A 21,703-nucleotide genomic window follows, 5' to 3' on the forward strand; every position below is an offset into this window, starting at 1 on the left:
ATGTTTTAAAAAGCAACCGATTTTAAAAGCAGGTAATCAACATCAGTGCAACCCATTTTACACAACAGTGTATAAAAAGAAAATGATGTTATTAATTTTCATAGACATCATGTTTTAAAAAGCAACCGATTTTAAAAGCAGGTAACAACATCAGTGCAACCCATTTTACACAACAGTGTATAAAAAGAAAATGATGTTATTAATTTTCATAGACATCAGTGCCTTCTACAGAGACATTAGTTCTAACTTAAGAAACGATGTTAAAAGCTCTACTAACATCGGTTTATTTCGAAAACAAATGTGAGAGATGTTAGTAACATCACTTTATAAGGAAAATGGAAGATTTTTGCTTGTCTTGCATATCTTCAAATTGATAAAACTATCATGTTATAGTAATATATAAATTATAGATGTGCATTAAAAATTTAACATCAAGAGATAGATATCAGTTTACAACTGAAAAAACGATGTCATTGTCATCTTTTACATCAGTTTAAAACCGATGTTAAATGGGGGGACCTTTAACATCGCCCACAAAGACATCGTTTTTTGTTTTTCATAGACATCGGTGTTTAACCGATGTTTATTGACGTTTTTCTAGTAGTGTGACCTCGATGAACTGGCGTCATGCCTGGTTATACTTGCTAAAGCTTCTTCTTCCCTTTTGTATGGCTCTGCAAGGAGATATAAGGCTGCCAACGTAGGTGGTTCTTTCCTTTGAAGTGCTTTCCAGAAATCAGTACCCACTCTTACCCCCGCTATCAAGAAATTCTTAACGATTTCGTCAGTTGCTCCTCTTACTTGTGGAACTTCTGCATTGAATCTTCGGAAATAAGCTTGAAGTGTCTCCCCTTCTTTCTGCCTGATGTTGGCCAAAGTGGTGACAGGCGGGGCATAATGGATTGAAGATTGGAATTGAGTAAGAAACATTCTACGCATTTGCTCCCATGATCCGATGCTTCCGGGTCCGATCTTCTGAAACCACTGATGGGCGTTTCCTCTCAAAGTTGAAGCTAAGAGTCGGCACTTAGTCAGATCAGATACCTGGTGAAGTTCCATCTCCGTAGTAAAGCGTCCGATGTACTCTGCTGGGTCTGTTGTTCCATTATACCTTAGGTCTCCTGTTCCTCGAAAAGTGGCCGGCAGGGGAGATTGTCGAACCGCGGTTGAGAAAGGGGAAGCCGCTTCCTCTGGAACCATCTGTCCTTGTACACCAAATTGTACCAGCAATCCTTTCAGAGCATCAACAGATACGCCATCTAATCCGGGAATCATTACCGGGTTATCTTGTGGAGGTGGAGGAAGGTTTCCTTGTGGAGGAGGAAGGTTTCCTTGCGGAGGAGGTGGAGGTTTCCTTGAGGAAAGTTTCCTTGCGGAGGTGGTGGAAGGTTTCCTTGTGGAGGAGGAAGGTTTCCTTGTGGAGTTGGGCCCCGGCTGCTGGAGGGTGTTATGCGTCCGTCAGATTGTGATGCTGAGCTACGGTACATCGGAGGTGTTCTCGGGCGGCGATAGTAGTGGGGCGAGGTACGTCGGTAGTTCCCGTGGTAGTCCTGAGATGAATTTCGGTGATAGCCCAAGCGATGGTTCTGAGAGGAGTTCTGTCGGTAGTCTTGATGCCTGGGAAGTGACGAAGGGTGATTCTGTCTATAGGAACTTCCTGCATAGGTCTTTTCCGAATAGGCTGGCTTCCTCTTCCCTTCATATATTACCAGTTGTTTCTCCTCGTTAGCTTTCTCGTTCCCAGAAGAACGTCTCCCTTCCGAAGATGGTTCGAGAACTTTCTCGTTGCCTTTGATTGGTGGTGGGGGATGACCTTTGAACTCACTTTTGACGGTTGCGAGTCGATGTTGTTGCCTGATACTGCGGATATCCCGAGCAAGCTCTTCTTCGTGCTTTCTATTGGCCTCCCGTCGTTGCTCTTCGGTTAAGGATTTGTTGATGTATTGGGAGATCACGATTTTTGCTTGTCTTTGGTCTTCAAAGGGACGTCGCGTCCCGGGAGTATCGTAATGCAAGCTCCGGGGTGTTATAGTGCGAAACCTATCATCAGCCTTCTTGTTTGATTCTGGTGGTTCTGTTATAGGTTCTTTTCACTGGCGATGTGTCCCATGGGAGGACCTTCCCTTGCTCCCATCTCCTCCAGTGTGGTGACGACGATTCTGTTCATGTGGCTTCCCGGTGTCTTTTGACAGCGACCGTACCACTTCTTCCATGGAGTCCAGGCGGGTGGAGACAGCTTTCATGGTATTGGTGAAGGCGGCGAAGGTGTCGAAGATCTGGGTGTTGGACATCATGATGGGTGCTTGAATTGTCGTCAAGAGAGTATTGAGTAGGGATTGTTGATTATCGGACGGTGGCGGCGGTGGCGCATCAGTAATCTCGATGACAGTTGGGTCCACCGGAGCCTTCTGGTTCTGATCCATAGCGTCGTTCTTCATATCCTGAGACTTCTTTCCACCAATAGATGTCAAAAGCCCCTCCTTCTAGCGCCAATTGTTAACGGAGGAATCTGGTGATAACAAGATTCGGGGAGGGTTGCTGGAACTTGTGGTGGACGATGACGGCGGACGACGGAGTATGGGTGGTGATTTTGGGTTTGGCTGAGATCGTTCAGGGAATCAGGGTTTTCTCACAAGAGCGAATGAGTATTCGTTCTTGCAAGGGTTGTGACTTATCCCCAAACGATGTGCCTACGTACCCTATTTATAGGGATCAAGCCATACGTAGTTCTTGGGGAACAAGTAACCTAATCAGAATAGGTTTCTCATTCTCTGGTTCCAGCTATGGGCCACCGCCTCAGATCAGACGGATATGGGCTTCTGGAGCCCAGCCTCCTCCGAGGAGCATGGAACTAGGTGGGCTGACCAGCACTAGCCCACGTGGACCTCCTCAGACTCAGCTGTTTGGGCCAGCCCTCCGTCCTCTCTTAGGGCGAGGCTGATGGTGGGTCTGGGCCCTAGATAAAACAATAATAACTAGGCCTGAGAGCCAGGCGTATTCGGCCCTTTTCAGTATTGGGCGAGGAAGGTACGCATTGGGCGAGGTCCTTCAACAATGGGCGAGGTCCCTCTTGAAGACTTGGGCCGCCAGTCACTGAGCCGTGAAGCCCGATACATGCCTAGGACGAGGGTCCATACTGGGCGAGGACACTCAATGGGCGAGGACCGTCCTGTTGACCCGGGTTCATCTGTTACCGGCCCGTACTTCGTGGGCCCCCATAGATGGCGAGGTCAATCTAAAGGGCGAGGACTTTCTCAGAGATTGGTCTTTTCCGTGAATTGAGGCGAGGTCTCCGCAATCATCTGCCGAGTTGATATTTGGCCATAACACTGATATAACACCGGATTCTATCGAATTTCATCTATCCCTCCAAGCTGTAATAATGAACAGGCCAAGCAGGCCAAGCTGAGCGTTGAAAATTACTCCGTACTACTGTATCTGTATGAGACACGAAGAAGCAGATGCAGTTCCTCTAGCCCTTAAAAATAAGTAGAAGTGAATTATTGTAGTACACTTACCCCTAGTTAAATTTGTACAATAAACATGACCCCGCAATCAGTTTTCCAATCAATGAATATAGGATAAGTCGTCAAAACTTTAATGTACTGCTTAAGTGTGTCGGATCTTTTCTAGTACAATGTTCAATTCTATCCATCTTCTCACACCCAAAACGCCAAAACACACCTACTCTACTCTCCAGGGGTAGTGTTACTGTAGCAATTGAGACTGTCAAATCAGACCATTACTTTTTATACTCTCATTAGTTTCGGTTTTCGAATGTACTAATATGATTACGACATTATAAACCTTGTTTTGTTTAGTTTTTTGTTTATTTTCTAATACGGTTTGGCTAGTGTGTGCCCATGGGCACATGCTAAGCACTAACATTGATAAAAATGGAGGGTTTTGATTGGTGTGGTTGTTGTAACTGCAGGGGGGTCCACCATTATTAAAGAAGGTAAGCCAATAGAAACCCTCCAATTTCATAAATTTTGGTGCTTAATGTGTGCCCATGGGCATACCATAGAAAAACCGTTTCTAATAATCGCTACTTTAATTTTGTTTCCTAGGTTCTGGGATTAAAATCAGTCTGATTGTTGAAGTCGAATCGGGCATCAGACTTCTCATAGTTAAATAAAAAAGTATCCAACTCATAGTTGACTCGACTCGAATTTGTAGATTCAATTATCAGAAGAGAAAGTAAATTTACAAAACATGTTGTCCATACGCAGATTGTGAATTAGTTTTCGAGATTGGTTTCCAATTATGTTAAGCTCACATGGATTTGTTTTCGGTCTTCTATCAAAAGACATACTAATAGAGTTTTTTGCCGTCGTATATTCAAGATAATTTTCTTTTATCTTTTTAATGTGTGATTTGGGTTGAACCCACTCAACACATTTTCACACGCAAAGACTTGTAGAGAAAAATATGTAAAATCTTCCCTCATGAGAAGATTATTCTGGTTTAATTACGCCGTCTATTTTAACGAGTTTTATAGACTTATTATTCATGTGGTAAACGTGTGCTTGGTTGAAACTCAAATTTATCATTTCTACGACAAACTTATGTTCCGTTAAAATTGGATTTAAAGGGTCAGTGAAGAACAACTAATGGACCGAATGTGTCATAAAATAGAGATTTTTTTATTTCTTTCCATGAGTCCATGAGAGCAGTTCGTTTATGAAAGAGATTAGAGCAAGTCCAACAATTTCATAGCAAGTGTCCTATATATATATATATATAATAAAAAATTATGTTCTTGTGATTTAGGACATCATTCTAATATAACAACTCTAACAATGTGCCTTAGAGCAAGTCCAACAGTGTCCTAGTTGGAACCCTAAATATAATATAAAAAATTATGTCCTAGTAGTTTAGGACATATTTTACTAACTTCAACTCCAACAATGTGCCTTATTTTCACTAATGTTTAATATTTTATTAGTAAAAGTTCACTTTCATCATTAAAACATAATATAAAATAGAGAGAGAAAGTGAGTGTTGGTAAGAATTTATTATAAAATATGGGATAGGGCAAGGAGAGAGCGTGCCTCAAAAATAGGGCTTGAATGGGTTGTCCTAGTGATATAAGGCATCACTAGGACATTGTTGGATCAAGTTTTTTCATCAAATGCCCTATATTATGACTTAGGACACTAAATAGGGCAGCTGTTGGACTTGCTTATTGTGCGTTATTATTTAAATAATAGTATATTTGAATTATTGTTGGAGGGATGTGAAAAAGAAAGAGAAGAGAGGTGTGTTGGAATGTGAATAAATTAATATTTTATTGATAGAAATGGTTTAGGGCATGCATGATTGTGCCTAAAAATAAGGCATTTGTTAGATGTCCTAGTGTTTTGAGGCACCACTAGGACATTGTTGGAGCACCATTTTACTTCAAATGCCTTAAATTTTGATTTAGGACATAATTTTAGGGCACTCTTGGACTTGCTCTTACGCTCTGTTTACTATTGCTGTTACGGAGGTATCAATAATTTTTCGTGGAAAACCAGATTAAAAAAATTATTTGTTAAATGTAAAAGTAGCTTTGGAGAGAGTAACAATTTTTGAATCGAATAACGATCTGCACTTTAGATATGAAGTTAGTTGGGTTTTTGGCTAACTAAAGATTGGTTTTGGAGTGCTATTTAAAATTATTATGTTGTTAAAATAATTATTTAAAAAATGTTTTTATTATAAAAATCTAATAACCTTTAATTTTTTCTTTTTTGATATTACTTATTTTGAATTATAATATTTTTCATGAAATTTACTTAATCAAGAATTGACCCACGAAATTTGGTGTCCCACACAATTGAGCTACAACTATTGATAGAAAAGAATAAAGAAAGACATCAGTTCTTAGTCTCTTTTGTATTCTCACATGTTTTACTATTGAGGGGTTTTAACGAGGTATTGAGGGGTTTTAACAAAGTATTTTTTTGTAGGTTATCTCCTCTGACTTGAAAAGTTATGTTGTTTAAACATCCCAAATATTTACATGTTTTAGGATGTATTGATGAAGAAAATTCTGTACATCCGAATATTGTAATTTTCAATCTTAGTATAATATAATCATCTGAAAAAAAAAGAAAAAGAATTGACCCACTGTCGTCTCTTGGTTCACCTGGACTCGGGAAGCCGGAGCTCGTGAATGCGCTCCTCATTTACCCGCGATTCCCTCATTTAGCCCACGATTCTTTTTTTCTTTTTTAATATATCACCGTCATGTTTTTTAGGTATAATTTTAATACATAATTTTGTGTCTTCCCAGCATATTTATTATAAAATAAATAACAACATGTTGAATATCAATTTTATTATTTAAAAATTAAATATTTTAAAATGATAATATCATTACATTCAATTTCTTTTTCATCCCGTAAAATAATTTAATTCACTAAATTTAAATAAATCACTTTTATCAAATTTAATCTACTAAATTCAAAAATTTATAAATAATAATGATAGTATCTCTATATCCATCAGTAAAATATGTCTAATAATTATCTAAAATGAGACGAGTTCTGCAATAAAATTTCATATATATATATATATATATATATATATATGTATATATGTGTGTGTGCATACATATATATTATTTTCTTCAATTTCATCATAATTATGTATTCTAAATAATTATGTGTATATATAGTAATTTTATAATAAAAGTATATATATATTAATAATAAAATTACATTAATATTCATTAATGTATATTTAAAAGTTTGTCTCAAGACTCAAATGGGATGAAACCTCAAAAAGACTGGGCTTTTATATAGTCTATCTCATTTTTTTACATTTATTTATTGGTTGACACATATATTAAGAGTATTTCATATAATTTTTCTTTTTTTACAAAAATTTAAATAATAAATATTTATTCAAAAAAATATTTCAAAATGATTTATTAAACTATATTTTATCATTTTAACAGAGTCTTGTCTAGGTCGAGCCCTCCCCCCATATAAACAATCGGGGGACTGAGGGTGATTGCAGGAGGGAGGCTGGTGGTTGTAATTTCTAAGATAATCATAAGACTCCAAACAATGTTAAAGCTAGGATGTGGTAGTATTATGTCTTTGTGGAATTGACCAAGTCCTGTCAACTCTCAAGTAATGATGATAGAAAAGCCACTCAGTTCAATGTAACGTGGACGCTTTATAACGTTATAATCAATGATTATTTATGTGAATTTCTTTTATAAATATGGGTTAATCACAGAAAAATATTATTTAATATCAACTTTATTAATGTAAAGTTAATTTTTTAGTGTGTATTAAATGTAAAATAAGATGATAAGAAAGTATGGTGTTTAAAATAAAAGGCTTCGAAATTACAATTGCGTGCATTTTGATTTATTTCAAACTAATGCTAAAATATCATTTTATGTATAAAAATCAAGTAATTTGAAAGTATTTGATATATAATTGAAAAAAGAAAAAGAAGAAGACCGTATGCTAAGTAATGTTCAAAGGGCTAATATTTTTGAATTATTATTTAAAAGTTAGACGAGTGTTAAATCATTTCTAGATTTTTTTGAGATAATATGATGGATACAAATTACTCATATATGCAAATATAACTAACCCTTTTTTTAAATATTCACTTTTCGTCAATATTATATAATGATAAAATATCTATAACATATCTAAAAAATATATTATTATATATATATATACTTTAACTTTTACTATAAAAATGAATGTTATTATCATCATAAAAGTGTATTTCATTTAAAATTAAAAAAAAAGATAAAATTTATCTCAAAAAGGTGATACAAAATAGATCATGTTCCCTTGAAAATAATGACAAGGTATTCTTAACTTTTTCTGTCAAAAAAAGAAAAAGAAAAAAGGTATTCTTAACTTTTGACTGAACAACAAAATTTTGTATTATAATTTGGATTAAATGAAAGTAAAATTGTTAAATAATGAAAATGAAATGGTTAAATAGATTTCACTTGTCACATGAGGAGAGGTTCCACGGACAAGAAACAGTGATGATATGTGTAAATTAGCTGAATCTGATCCAATGAGTCGTCGACAAACACACGAGAGCATAATAACGAGAGCAGCAAAAGTAAGTTGATGATCGAGAGTGAGTTGATAAATTTCAAGGAGAAGGAACCCCACCTGCCCACGAATCGGGCTGGTGTGTCTCTCTAACCCTTAATTTCTCCCCACTAAGAGTCCAAACAACAAGTGGTGGACTGGTGGCCTAACTCCAAACTCTCACCCTTCTTTCTTCTTCATTCTTCTATATACTGGTACTCCCTCCGTCCCTATTTATCTGTCCACTTTGAAAGTAAAAATTTGTCCCTATTTATCTGTACATTTATACTTTTAAAACTAATTTAATGATAGTTTTTCAAATATATCTCCATAATTTCAATTTTCAAGACTTGACTTATTTAAAACTTAGTTGAATTCATGTTTTCAAAATATAAAGTAGGGGTATTCCACCATTTTCAAGATATTAATGAGAGGTATTTAATGAAAAAGTTTATAAAATCAATTATTCTCTGGTATGTGTGTTTTTTCCACAAAATGGACAGATAAAAAAGAGACGGAGGGAGTAATTGTTTACATCATCCTCACCCACCAAAATTTATTAACCTCTTTTTGGTTCTCTATATGTAGTGCATGATATCGTAGTGTTATTATTATCAAGGAGGAAACCCTAGATTGTGAGGAAGTAGGTAGGGTATAATTGTTACAGTAAAGAGAGGCTGTGGGCAAGGTAGGTGATGTTTTTAAAGAGATGCTTATATATAGCAGGGGCTCAGATCTGATAGTTAGTAGAGTGTCGTGTAAATTGAGGATGGAGACATGCAGATGTGTAGTAGTGTAGTGTAGATTAGATAGGAGTATAGGACTTAGGAGGAGGAAGAAGAGGAAGGGTTGGTTAGGGGGAGGAAGGTGGAGGAGAAGGTGACAGAAGAGAGTGAGCACAGGGATGCATTATTTGTATGAATGCAGTGCAAGTGTGTACGTGTGCTCACTTCTCTTTCTGTCACCACCTATGCACTATGCCTCATCCACCCCCTCCTTGCCCACCTTTTTCTCTCTTGCCTTCCTTTGGTTTATTTTATAATATACGATCTCTTTTACTTTATTCTTGTTTCGCCCAATCCATCGACAGCACCTGTAACCTCTACATACTAATCTGCTTATTAGACTTCGCCACCGCACCTTGTTTTACAGTAGTCCTCCTTCTGCCTTCTACCGCTCACTGCATCATTATCCAAATGCCCCCTTCTTTTTTTCTTCTTCTAATTTTATCCCCTCTCTCCCTCCCAATCTCTCCAATCTCTCTCTCTCCCAATCTCTCTCTCCGTCTCCCAATCTCTCCAATCTCTCTCTCAATCTCTTTCTCTCTCCGTCTCCCAATATCTCTCTCGCTCTCTAGATACAAAGAGATGGAAGAAGAAACGGCGGAACAAGACGGAAAGAGAAATCGAAGGAACAAAACAGGGATGAAGTCTTTTCAGGTCAGATTAAATAAAGTAAATTAAGATTTAGTTTGTTTTTGTTTCGGTTCAGTTAAATGATGTACTTGAAGCAAACCTCTTCTTGGGAGTTTGAACTGTACCTTCAATTGTTAACAAGTGAGTAGTAATTACATCTATGCACTAGCCCCAACATATATTCCGATCTCCCCCCTTAGGTTTGGGTTTCCAATAAAGAATTTGTACTAATCACCATTACTCTCTCCCCTTCCCTGTACTCATCTAACGGATATTATCCATTAGACCATTACTTTATTAATTACCCTGTACTTTTCTTTTCTCACATACATACTTACATACATTTTGTATCTATTGTTTTTTGATGCTAACTGTTGTGAATAGCTGCTATTTTTGAAACTGTTCATCCTCTCCTTGATTTGGAAGACTCCAATCATGAGAATGCATGTTGTTGATTGTTGAATCCAACTCTATTTCGGTGTCTGCCATGACCATCTTGTTGTTTTTCGCACCGTCGATTCCGAAAGGTATACACATCAAGTTACTACAAAAACCTGCTGTTGTGATTACCATCTTCCTAATTTGTTGTTTGTGTGCATAAACATGCTGACAATTGTTTCGATTCCATGTGTTATAAGCTTCGATTTTTTGTATCTTTATATATGTTGAAGTCTTACCATTTCTTGATTTTTCTCCCTTCCCAAGCCCTAGTTATCCACACTATTTTTTGTGTTAATATACTTAATAGAGTATTAGTTACTGATAATACTTTGCTTCTTTGTACAACAGCGATCGATATGGCTTAGTGTCGGATGAAGTCACATAAGATACCTTCCTCATCTCTTCCAAAATGCAGAAATGTAGTAAATCAGGTACATACTATTTACATATTTTTTTGGCTGTTAATTTATATTTTGACTTTTCTTCCCAACATTGGTCACAATATTGTTTTCCCTTCTCTTATTCTGTATCCACAAGATTATTATCTGCCTACTACTGTTATAACTATGAGCTTGAGTATCACCATAAACTCAATATCTAAAATTAATACTCATGGACACTGTATGTTTAGCACAGTACTTTTTATAATTTTGACTGCAGGCACCAAAACACTAATTAAGTTTTCCCTTTATTGGATTGTGCCTTTTTAATTTGCATGTTAAGGCTTTTATAAATGTGAAAATATGAATTCGTGATCACTTTTGACATCAATCTTCAGCTGAAGCTAAATCTAAATTCTATGATACCGGTCTATATTTTATTGCACACATAAAAGGAATGAAAAGGAAGTGAGTAGAGAGATGATGTTTCCATATAGAAGACCTCTTACATACCACATAGGGAATTGAAGCACACAAGCGTAGCTCTGCTCAAGTGAGTAGATATGCTGTTTTAATTCTTTGAAGACTCCCGACGTACCACATAAATATTTGAACCCATGAGGGCCTGAGGCCATGTTGTCTGACGGAAATGAAATATAAAATAAAGTTAGCAGTCAGTAAAGAAAATGTTCCTTCTGGTTTTCTCAGCATCTTTCTAGTTTTTGTGTTTGCTAACAAAAACTAGAGATTTTTCAGTAAGTTGTTGAGAGTGTTTGTAAATAGATCTTAAACACTGAGAGTAGGACTGTTAGTTGTCGAATTCTAATATCTACTGCGTGTCCATATGTATTTCTTTGTCTTGGGAGGGTTACATGGCGAATCTAATCATATTCTGGCATCGGTAATATGATAGTTTTAGTTATCGGCAATCACCACCTGTCTTGTAGTAATGGCCTTGTGAACACATCTAGATGTTGAACAAGAAGCGTCGTATTAGTGTATGAGTAACCAGCTGTGAGAAATAGCACCTAGCCTTCTAATTGTTGGAGACTTATCATTTGGTGCCTGCAAAACCTATATGACGTATATTTCAGTATGTTGTACAAATAAATACAGTGGCAATCTCTTGAACTTCTCCTCGAGACAAATTATTTATATTTCTTGGTTCCAGTGCTGATCAGTTTCGTTTAGATGAGAAATTTTGATTTAGATGCATTTATGTGGCATGTCCTCTACTTCTTCATTAATAAGAAACCTTTTCAGTCCGGGAACGTTTTTAGTTTGCTAATACTTCCTATAATTTAGAAAGCTTTTCAGTTTGAGGAGGACATTGCATCATTAATACTATATGTTGTTACTTAATGCTTAATACATATAGAAGGCAAATGATATCCACATGTATGTGTGATGTATCATGCTTGCGCAATGAAGACATGAGCATGTAGCCTGTGATGGTCGAATTACTGTTGAGGGCTTATTGCTTGGTGCTAGCAAAACTAGTGTGTTTCAGTATGATGCTTAATTTTAGCGCTTAAATATGAATACTGTTGTGGGACTATTTAAATCATGCAATCTCCTAGATCTGTCTCTGAGATTATTTATATTATCCTTACAGTTCCGACTATGGTTCATTAATTTCTAACCAATAGATCGAGTATGATCAAGCTATGTTATATATTATGTGACATGTGTGCGATCGAGTATGATCAAGCTATGTTATATATTATGTGACATGTGTGCTAGTACTTGTTAACTAGTTAAAAAGCTTCTTAGTTAACTTAGGATATTGCATCATTATGAAAGGGGCAGAGGGAGACCACATGTGCAAGCCAACATGATTTACAAGGTCCAATTCTGGTTATGCTTATGGTTAAATAGGCTTCTCGATGGATTGGATTTTTGATCTGATCGATTACTATTATATCATATATGGTCCCTCTTGAAAAATTGATCGAATAAAGTACCAGATATGGATTTAGTAAGATCCAATCTGACTATTTACATAAATATAATATTATATATATAGAGAGTCCTACTCCAATAAAAACCAAATTAGCCTAAAAAGTAAAAACCAGTTTCTGGACAGTTTTTTATCACTATTTTTAACTACAGAAATCACTAATTTGTACATAACATATCACTAATTTATATATAGCATATCTCGCGAATATAAATATATATATACACATATATGCAACGTATATGATCATCATCTTCACCCAAATCGTAATAATGGACCTCTTACCACCATTACCAGACGTTTCTATGACTTGCCACCATTGTCTATCATCACCAATAGTCACATACACTTTCCATCATAACTTACAAAACTAACGACTACTTACCATCATCATACAACATCTCTTGCGGCTTCCTACCGCCAAGAACTTTCCTACGGATGAAATTGATCATCTATAATCGATGATCAATAGTTTAGATAAGTAGATTTTCTCAATTTTGATAATAAAAATCACTGTTTATATACTGTATAAAAATAGTGATTAGTGCAGTATAAATTAGTGATACCCGTAGTTATAAATAGTGGTAGTGAAACTGGTTATATATATATATATATATATATATATATATATATATTACCATATATGGATTTGGTATGATCCAATCCGATTATTTATATATAATGTATTATAACAATATTTGTTTGATTTCTTGTATTAACTTATATGAACAATTCATACTTTAACTTTATAATTTAAAGCTTAAATTTGTATTATCATAATATTATGGGGATGTTTGTCTTAGCTTAAAAAAAATTACTGATTGATTATAATTAAGTAGGTAGGTACATATAAGTGAAAAGTAATTTCTCAATTTAATCAGATTGGATAGATTTATTAGTAAATTACAACCCATTAGGCATTAAACTAATAAGAACATATTACTCCCTCCGTCCCTCTCCTTTCTTCACTGTTTGACACGCATTTGGAGGTGCATATTAAGTATAGATTCACAATTTTTTTTAAAAATCTTCTTGTTCTGTATAAAAATTTAAACATTAAACTTTTGTTCATAAAAAAAAAATTTAAAATAATTTATCAAACTATATATCACGAGAGTCTTAAAATGTGTGTTGAGCCCCCGTCCCCAACAACGAGAGTACATATATTCTTTTAATCTTATACTCCTTTCGTCTCAATATATAAGTCCCTTTCAACTTTTGACTAGTCAAATTGACTATATTTTGACTGAAATTTATAGATATTATATAACTGAAAAAAAATTAAAAAAATACCATCAAAAGGTAAATCAAGTCTATTTTAATATGTAACTTTTTATTTTGTAAAACAACAAATAAATATTTTTTTAATAATTGGTCAAAAATTAGTCAATTTGACTCTTGTAAATGCAAAAAGGACTTATAAATTGAGGCGGAGGGAGTACATTTCTAAAAAGTCAAATTTCTAAAATCAAAGAAAGTCACTAAAAAGAGTTAGGGTTGTCGATTTATCAGATTTCAGTTTATAATTCAGAAGTCAGTCAGAAGTCAGCTACACAATGGTACAAATGAGTTGATTATGACATATAAGTTAGAAGCTCCCCAAAATAAGCTTAGGCCAACATGCACTATGATATCTAAATTTTAAAAACAAGATGAATAGTTATCCATTTTATATATATATTTGAGACTTTGTTACATATATAGTTTTTGTAGTTATATATTAGTTTCTTAAACATCAATGAATATATATTTCTATTGTGTTATTACTTTTATTTTACTAGTAAAAATATTTAAAAATTATTGGGAAATATTAAAAAAGTATTCGGTCCACAATCCTAATGTTTTCCATTCCATTCTCCTCAACCAAACACGACATAAGAGATATGGGCCGACCGGTAACCATTCTAATATAATATAATCCGAATTCGGTAAAAGTATATAGAACTAGATATGGATTAGGTCCAGTGGCGGATCCAGGAAGTTTTATGTTAGGGGGCACAAAAAATTTTAACATACAGATTAATGCAAAAAGATGAAATCAAATGCACCTGTTCATTGACAAACAAGCTGTTTATATCTTACACATAGAGTTACTATAACAAGACTCTTCTTACATGAATTCATGTGTACAGGAAGGATGAAATAGTAGAAGTTTATCATGACATATATGCAGATATCTATATAAAAAAAAGTAGGAAAAAAAATAATAATGACGGGTCCTGTGCCCCCAGGGACCCTAAGGTAGATCCGCCTCTGATTAGGTCAATGTTATTTGACCCCAATCCATGGAAGGACCTCCTTATGAAGCTTTTAAGTTGCATATTACTCTTTATGCTGAACTGTAAGCTCTTAAACCTGAACTATCTTGGCTGTTTTTCATAGAGTATTAGTAATTGGACATGTTTCCTAGCCAACCATGAATAGCAACCAACCAAATTAGACTCCTGCAATGAAACGTGCTTAAGAAACCTGCAAAGAAATATTGCTGGGATTGATTGCCATCAGAGTTTGGGTCGAAATTAATGATTATCCGTCGTACTCGCATAATCTTTATACCGGATCGGGTATTCAGGTGTATTCGGTCTGTTGTAAAATACCAGCTATTGTTTTAGTGATATCTTTGTGTACAAGCCAATTATCAGCAGAAAGGCCCATCAAGGTATCTAAAGGATTAATGGCTCTTTCACTTTGTACTTTTTAACTTGCCTGTTTTTGTCTGACATTATCAGTCATTTGAAAAGTGTGTACTATGGTAATATAGTCAGGAAGATGTGGTTGAAAAGATAACCTGGCTATCATAAAATTGGTATATACAGAAGGGATGTCATTTTCCTTGGAACTATAGAAAAAGAAACAAATGGGAAGTGTTGCTATATAGTTGCTAATTGGCAGTATACAGCTTTCTTGTAATGAATTGTCTTTGATGTGACCTGACAGGACATTTATAAAGCTAGAAACCAAATGCCTTATTGAAGAAATCTAGACTTAGGCTATATTGAAGAAATCTAGACTTAGGTCTTATGTTTTGTTATCTGCTAACCCCAAGTAGATTGAAATTGATTTACTTGTGCTAAAATATATGTTGCTGATCAGTTTAGTAGTATTTCGCCAGTATGAGTGGTTAAAGATGTTTAAAAGCTGTTTATAGCACATATCAATTATAATTGTTTAATTTAGTCTCGGAAGAATTTCACTTCTATTAACTTTGACAAAAATGTTCCTGTTAAATATCTGGTTTGTTTTGTGCATGAAATTGTTTAATATGTTGATGTCTTTATGATGTTTTATATCGGGGTTAATTATCAAATAGATCACTTTTTTCGTTCGAATATACCAAGTGGATCATCGACAAATTTTTGGTGTCGTTTGCATCACTAATTTTAAACAAAGTTACATCTATTAGTGTTAAAATTTCATAAATGAAAAGGGTTGACTATAAATCGAAGTTTTTCTGAATAAGTATATGCTAATCTTTCTTACTAATATTAAACTTCAATTTTTCTAACAAGACATGTACTCATCTTCCTTTTCAATAAAATTCAAGAAACCTATATTTTTGTAAATTTTTCTGATCTAATCTTTATTTTTTTTAATTTTATCATCATGTTGCCTTGTGTATAAGTTCACATCAAGTCCAATCAAGTTAATGTCATGTAATTTTAAAAAAAAAACATTTATTTCGCAAAAATTTATCAAGATATGACTTAATTTGAAATGAGTGGTGCAAATAATATCAGAAATTTGTCGGTGATCTACTTGATATATTGAAACGAAGCCAGTGACCTAATTGATAATTAACCCTTTTATATCGACACACTTATAGTACATCTGTAGATAAGATAGATTTTCTTAAAATTTATATACGAACATACAGATGCTTCCTCAATACCTAGCTAAAGGAGGTTAGCCTTGTCAGACTTGATCTGTTTTGCACGTGAAGCTTCATGGTGGATGTAAGCTCAGTTACATTAGGATCTGAGAACATACAGGCAGCTGGCACCAAGTTCTTGGGTCATAAATATATCATTTAAACTTCGGTTGTGTGGATCTTGTATATTCATAAAGACTAGCTATCATATTCTTCAGAGTTTTGTCATAAGTAATTAACCGGGGTATAATATAATCAGTATGTGAATATAATACATGGTACCTGGTGTTTTCCCAATAATCCTGATTAATAAATAGGTTTAGGTCCTTCATAGATATATGTGAAGCTAGATCATTCTCTGTTAAGTCGTGTCAAGTAGTTACCAAATATTTTTAATATGGATAGATATTATTAGAATCCCTATAGCTAGATCATGATCACAAAGTTCATAATAATGTGCAATTTTCTTAGAGTGCAATAGTTGAATAAGATATGTTAATACCATTATAAAAATAATGGTTTGTTTGAATGTTAAAAAAAAACTGTGAGATTCAATCTTAATTCTAAATATTAGGGAAAATTTTAATTATGCGGAGTGAATGTTCGTAATGATTTGCATTCTTCAATATTTAACTTTAGACCATTTGGTAAAATATAAGTATTTTATATATTATATTTGCTCGTCACTCATATTATGTTAAGCGAATTAGCAATACTAAAAAAAATAATTAAGTGTCATATTTTTACCCACCCAGAATCAAATCTACTGAAATAATCAAGCTTAGCTTGTTTCTTTGTTGCTTTTCCTTCATTTTGTTGCAACTATATATCAGCAATTCTTATTGTGTGGCTTTGTGGTACTTTCAAAATTTGGAAGGTGCATCCTTAGTACGAAACCTTTATATTAATTATAACTTTGTTTTGGTTAATTAGTGGGAATTGGCAGATGAAGATCTTTCAGTTTGTCTAATTGTTGCAAGGAGGTGTGTGTGTGTGTGTGTGTGTGTGTGTGTGTGTGTGTGTGTGTGTGTGTTTGATTTAAAAGTATGTTTGTGCATATGTTCTTTAAGGGGCCACTTCAATCATTATTAATTTAGTGACATATATTTGTTTGTTATAGTCATAAGCATAAGAAAGAACAATCTAATTTCAAACACGCTTGACTCTAAATTAAAATTTGCTAATAAATTAAAAAAATTGGTACTATATATAAATTATTAGGTAAGTGTACTCGCTTTCGTGTTACTTTTAACTATTCAGGCATCCATGCTTCCCTGATTGGTTCTCTTATAGGTGAATTGCATTATGTGTTATGAACATATATGGCGTAGCTTAAATTTGAGATTTTCAATATAGAGAAATTTGAAGATAACAAAATTGGTATAATTATTTTTTTTGATTTATTTTTTACTTTAATGAGCAAAAAGATCCGCCTGTGTTTAGAATCGGAATTTGAATGAAATAATCGGTGAATATTACCGACTCTCCTAATCAGAATTATTTATAAAGTATATGATACGTCATCAAAACTCTTAAATTACCGTTTTTTTATAATTAAAATGTCTTTTGATTCAAACTTTTCAATTTCGCTCCTTTGGTATCCAGTGAAAAATTGAATTTGCTTTCAGCGCGCAAAAGCGGCTATTTTGGTAACCAGTCAAAATTTTAGGTTTTCGAATAGTCGCAACCGCATCTTAAATATTTGCATACCGCCTCTTTATATATATACACCGGTGCAGATAGTTTTACCCACACCAGCCGCCCTCCCCACCTCCCCCAACTAATCAGTCCTTGAGCTTCGCATTGAAGAATTCTATAGGTATGTAAGCTTTGTTTACCATGATTTTGGTCCTACAAGCTAGTTATACACCATGTTAATTGATTTATATAGTTTTGATTGTTATGGTTGTCAACTATTAGTAGCTAGTGGCATGAATGGCTAAGTGGTGAATTTCATGTGTGAGGAATGTTGGCATATTCAGTAATTATGCTGCTGACACACAACCTCTATTTTTTTTTAAATCTTTTTCTTCCTACCTTTGTTTTCAAAGTGATTGCTTTTATATGCTAAATATTATATGTTTTCAAAATGGTATGTATGAGATATGAACACGAAATATCGGTACAAATTAAACGTGTGAGCTGAATTACCTTGCAGAGTGATTTTTGTTTGTTATCGGTGGCAACAGTTTGATATCTTTTTGGAAATCAACACACCAGATTTGTTTATGTCTGTTCTGCAAGGTTATCAGACCATTTTCACCATTTCAAATTAACTTTAAATGGGAGTCAATTGTTTAGATTGTACAAATAGGAGGCTTTGGCTTTCATTATATTGATAAACCATTCTTGAATCTTTCTGCTACTCATAGTTTTTACTTTCTATTCCATGAGTAGTCCTGTTTATTTTACTGGGAAACTTGTTCATGCAAAGCATGTTTGAATATAAAAAGCACCATAGTTGGGCAGCTGTGTAAAGATAGTTAGGAATTTTTGCAGAGGAGATGCACGACATGTTGTCTGGAAAGGAGTCTTGGCGTTAAGCTTATAAGTACATCTTTGAGATTTACTTTTATTTATATATCAGCAACTTGTTCTATGTGTTTTATTTATATATCAGGCAATATGTTCTATATGCCTTAGTATATTGGACTGCCTGAAAAGTGCCTAGGCTTTTGGCCAGGGGATCTTCTCTTTTTTTCTAATTTTTTTTTATTTCACTAATTTCGCATTAATTGCTTCTTTAATTTTTATTTTTTTTTTGTTTTTGTGATTGCAGTGAAGAATGGGAGATCTCCTAAATTTCACCGCGTTTATTCTTGGGTTACCTTCAGGTTTAAACAGTAGAAGAGATGACCAATCAAGTAACGAGCGAGCAAGACATAATAGAAATATCTCTGGTTCAAGTTCTGTTGGAGTCATCAAGCTCCCAAATGAGAACTGGGAAGCATATACTTATGATAATAATAACTGGAGTTCCATAGGGATATTTGAAACAGAGAAAAAAGCTGCCATAGCATTCGAGAGCAGAACTATAGAAAAATATATTGAATTCTGGAATGGATACTTGCAAAGGATAAGCAATGGTGAACAAGAGCCACTTACTCTGGAACTGGCGAGCACTAGGAGAACCCTCTCTTCCAGTTCTGGCAATATTTCCCAAGGGAATAGTAATCGGGAGTGTATACGCACCAAACTTTTCGATAAGGTACTCACTTCTAGTGATGTAAGCAAAATCAACAGACTTGTTATCCCGAAGACGTTTTCTGGTTTCTTCCCGTGTATTTCCAATGAGAATGGGTCAAGTTCCAGGAGGCTACCAGTTAATAATGTTGAGCTAAATTTTTATGACGAGTCCAAGAAACTGTGGCAGTTTCGATACTGTTACTGGAAAAAAAGCAGAACTTATTCCTTCTCAAAGGGCTGGAGCAAATTTGTGGAAGAAAAGGATCTGAGGCCAAAGGACAAAATTATTTTCCTTAAGTGCGAGTATATTGAGGCAGGGTCCATTGTTGGCACGCGGTTTATAATTGATGTGGAATATGATCCTAGTAGAGTACAAGTTGAGGAAGTTGGTGATGACTTGGGGGATCCTGTTGTTTTAAGTCCTTCACAGGAGGTGCAAAATCTTCAGAATGAAGAGAATGGCGGAGAAGTGCGAAGAGGATCTGCTGACGGTAGAAGTGCGAAGAGGACCAAGGCAGACAAGGACTCGAAAGGAGCTGGGCCTGGAGAAGCAGCTGGGAGAGGTGCGAAGAGGACCAAGGCAGACAAGAACTCGAAAGGAGCTGGGCCTGGAGAAGCAGCTGAGACAGGTGCGAAGAGGACCAAGGCAGACAAGAACTCGGAAGGAGCTGGGCCTGGAGAAGCAGCTGAGACAGGTGCGAAGAGGACCAAGGTAGACAAGAACTCGGAAGGAGCTGGGCCTGGAGAAGCAGCTGAGACAGGTTTCAAGCTTTTCGGGGTGAGAATTGCTTGACAGGCTAGCTTGTGCCTGTTTTCTCGAGTAGTTTTACTGTTTTATTAATTTCGAAGAAACTGGTTAATTCTGTCTTTACAATATATTGATGCTGCATCAAGGTACTGGATGTTTTAAGTGTTTGCAAAAGGAGGCATTTTGATATTGTAGAGGAACTTATCCTGCAATATTTGTTTTGCCTGACATTTGGTTCTTTTGCTGTGGTTTCTTTCATCTTTGTTCAAGTGTTTTTTTTATTTTTGGGCTGTTAGGTGGGTATCGGCCCAAACATACAATTTATTAGTTGTTTATCCAAAATAAGGCAACAATTTATTAATTTCAATATTGTTCTAAATGATTGCCGTTGTTATAGTGTTAAATATATATGAAGTTCTTAATTTTTTTGTATATAATATTATTATTAGTTTAATCCTTAAGAATGTCGTGGTCTCGTAGAAGAGGTTAGAGCCCAAATGAGATTGGATTGGGCCAAATCTTCACTGCAAGTGGAAATTCATGATATTAGATTGGGCCAGATGTTGACTGTTGGGAAAACAAATGAGATTGGATTGGGCCAGATGTCCAATGGAGGTTGAAATAACTTCTTGGTTGTGTCTTAAATCTTTTCAACTATCTAGGCCACATTTCTCCCGTCAGCAGCCCATGATGCATCCTTACTTTACCCTCCCTCGTCTACAGCCCATGTCTTCCTTCACCAAATTTTCGCTTTTCCAACTTCCAAAATTTCAACAACAAAAAGAACATATTCGGTCGCTGACGGTAAAATCTGCATATATTTTACAAATTCTATAAAAAAAACAAAAAATAGATAATATTTATTGCTTCAAAAAAAAATATATTTACATATGATTTATATCGATTGGTACTGTTTTTTCCTCTAACTAGGGCTGTCAAAAAAATTCGAAAGATCCGATATCCGTCCGAAAAATCCGCAACCGTATCCGAGAAAAAGCGGATATTATTCGTATCCGAAATAAAGCGGATATTATCCGTATCCGAATCCGTGATATTCGAATCCGAAATTAAATACATATATGATATTTAAATTATATAATATATAAGTATATGTAATTAAAATTTTATTTTATTTAGCTTGTAGTGTGTGTATATGCATTAAATAATACATTTACATAATTTTTATATAATTGTACAAATACTCAAACACTTTATACATATATAAAAATATTATTAGAGCTTAGTCATCAAAAAATTGTTTGAAAATCATCGTTAATACGGTAGAGTCATCAAAAATATCCGACATCCGTCCGAAATATTCGCATCCGTATCCGAGAAAAAGCGGATATTATCCGTATCCGAAATAATGCGGATATTATCCGTATCTGAATCCGGCCATTACGGATACGGATACGGATATAGGCATATCCGTATCCGAATTATCCGTTTGACAGCCCTACCTCTAACTATGGGTCCTCATCCCAGACATGTGTATGTCAGTAGCATGTGTTCAACAAAAAATATGTTAAACAGTTTAACTCTAATTTTTTGATATATATACGAGAAATGTCATGTGAAAAATTACGTCCACCAAAACAACAACAATACGTTATTAATATGTTGAAGACTTTCCAAGGTGACC

At 34.8% G+C, this 21,703-nt stretch overlaps 1 protein-coding gene across 5 annotated transcripts; it reads left to right on the top strand.

Moving 5' to 3' along the window:
* The first annotated feature begins 8,672 nt into the window (after nucleotides 1–8,672).
* Nucleotides 8,673–20,443, top strand: LOC108222808 (AP2/ERF and B3 domain-containing transcription factor At1g51120). 5 transcript variants are annotated; one of them, XM_064093640.1, is made up of 4 exons: nucleotides 8,673–10,005; nucleotides 10,268–10,350; nucleotides 17,867–17,946; nucleotides 18,907–20,443. In XM_064093640.1, exon 4 carries the CDS (start codon nucleotides 18,913–18,915, stop codon nucleotides 20,104–20,106), a length of 1,194 nt encoding a protein of 397 aa, XP_063949710.1. In that variant the 5' UTR covers nucleotides 8,673–10,005; nucleotides 10,268–10,350; nucleotides 17,867–17,946; nucleotides 18,907–18,912; the 3' UTR covers nucleotides 20,107–20,443. The 5 variants fall into 5 exon arrangements, with proteins under 5 accessions (XP_063949710.1, XP_017252209.2, XP_017252211.2 ...); XM_017396720.2 differs by lacking the exon at nucleotides 17,867–17,946 and having other exon boundaries at nucleotides 8,673–9,502; nucleotides 9,863–10,005; XM_017396722.2 differs by lacking the exon at nucleotides 17,867–17,946 and having other exon boundaries at nucleotides 8,673–9,502; nucleotides 9,905–10,005.
* Nucleotides 20,444–21,703: the final 1,260 nt, after the last annotated feature.

The sequence above is a fragment of the Daucus carota genome, chromosome 5 (assembly GCF_001625215.2).
Source record: "Daucus carota subsp. sativus chromosome 5, DH1 v3.0, whole genome shotgun sequence".
Lineage (NCBI taxonomy): Eukaryota > Viridiplantae > Streptophyta > Magnoliopsida > Apiales > Apiaceae > Daucus > Daucus carota.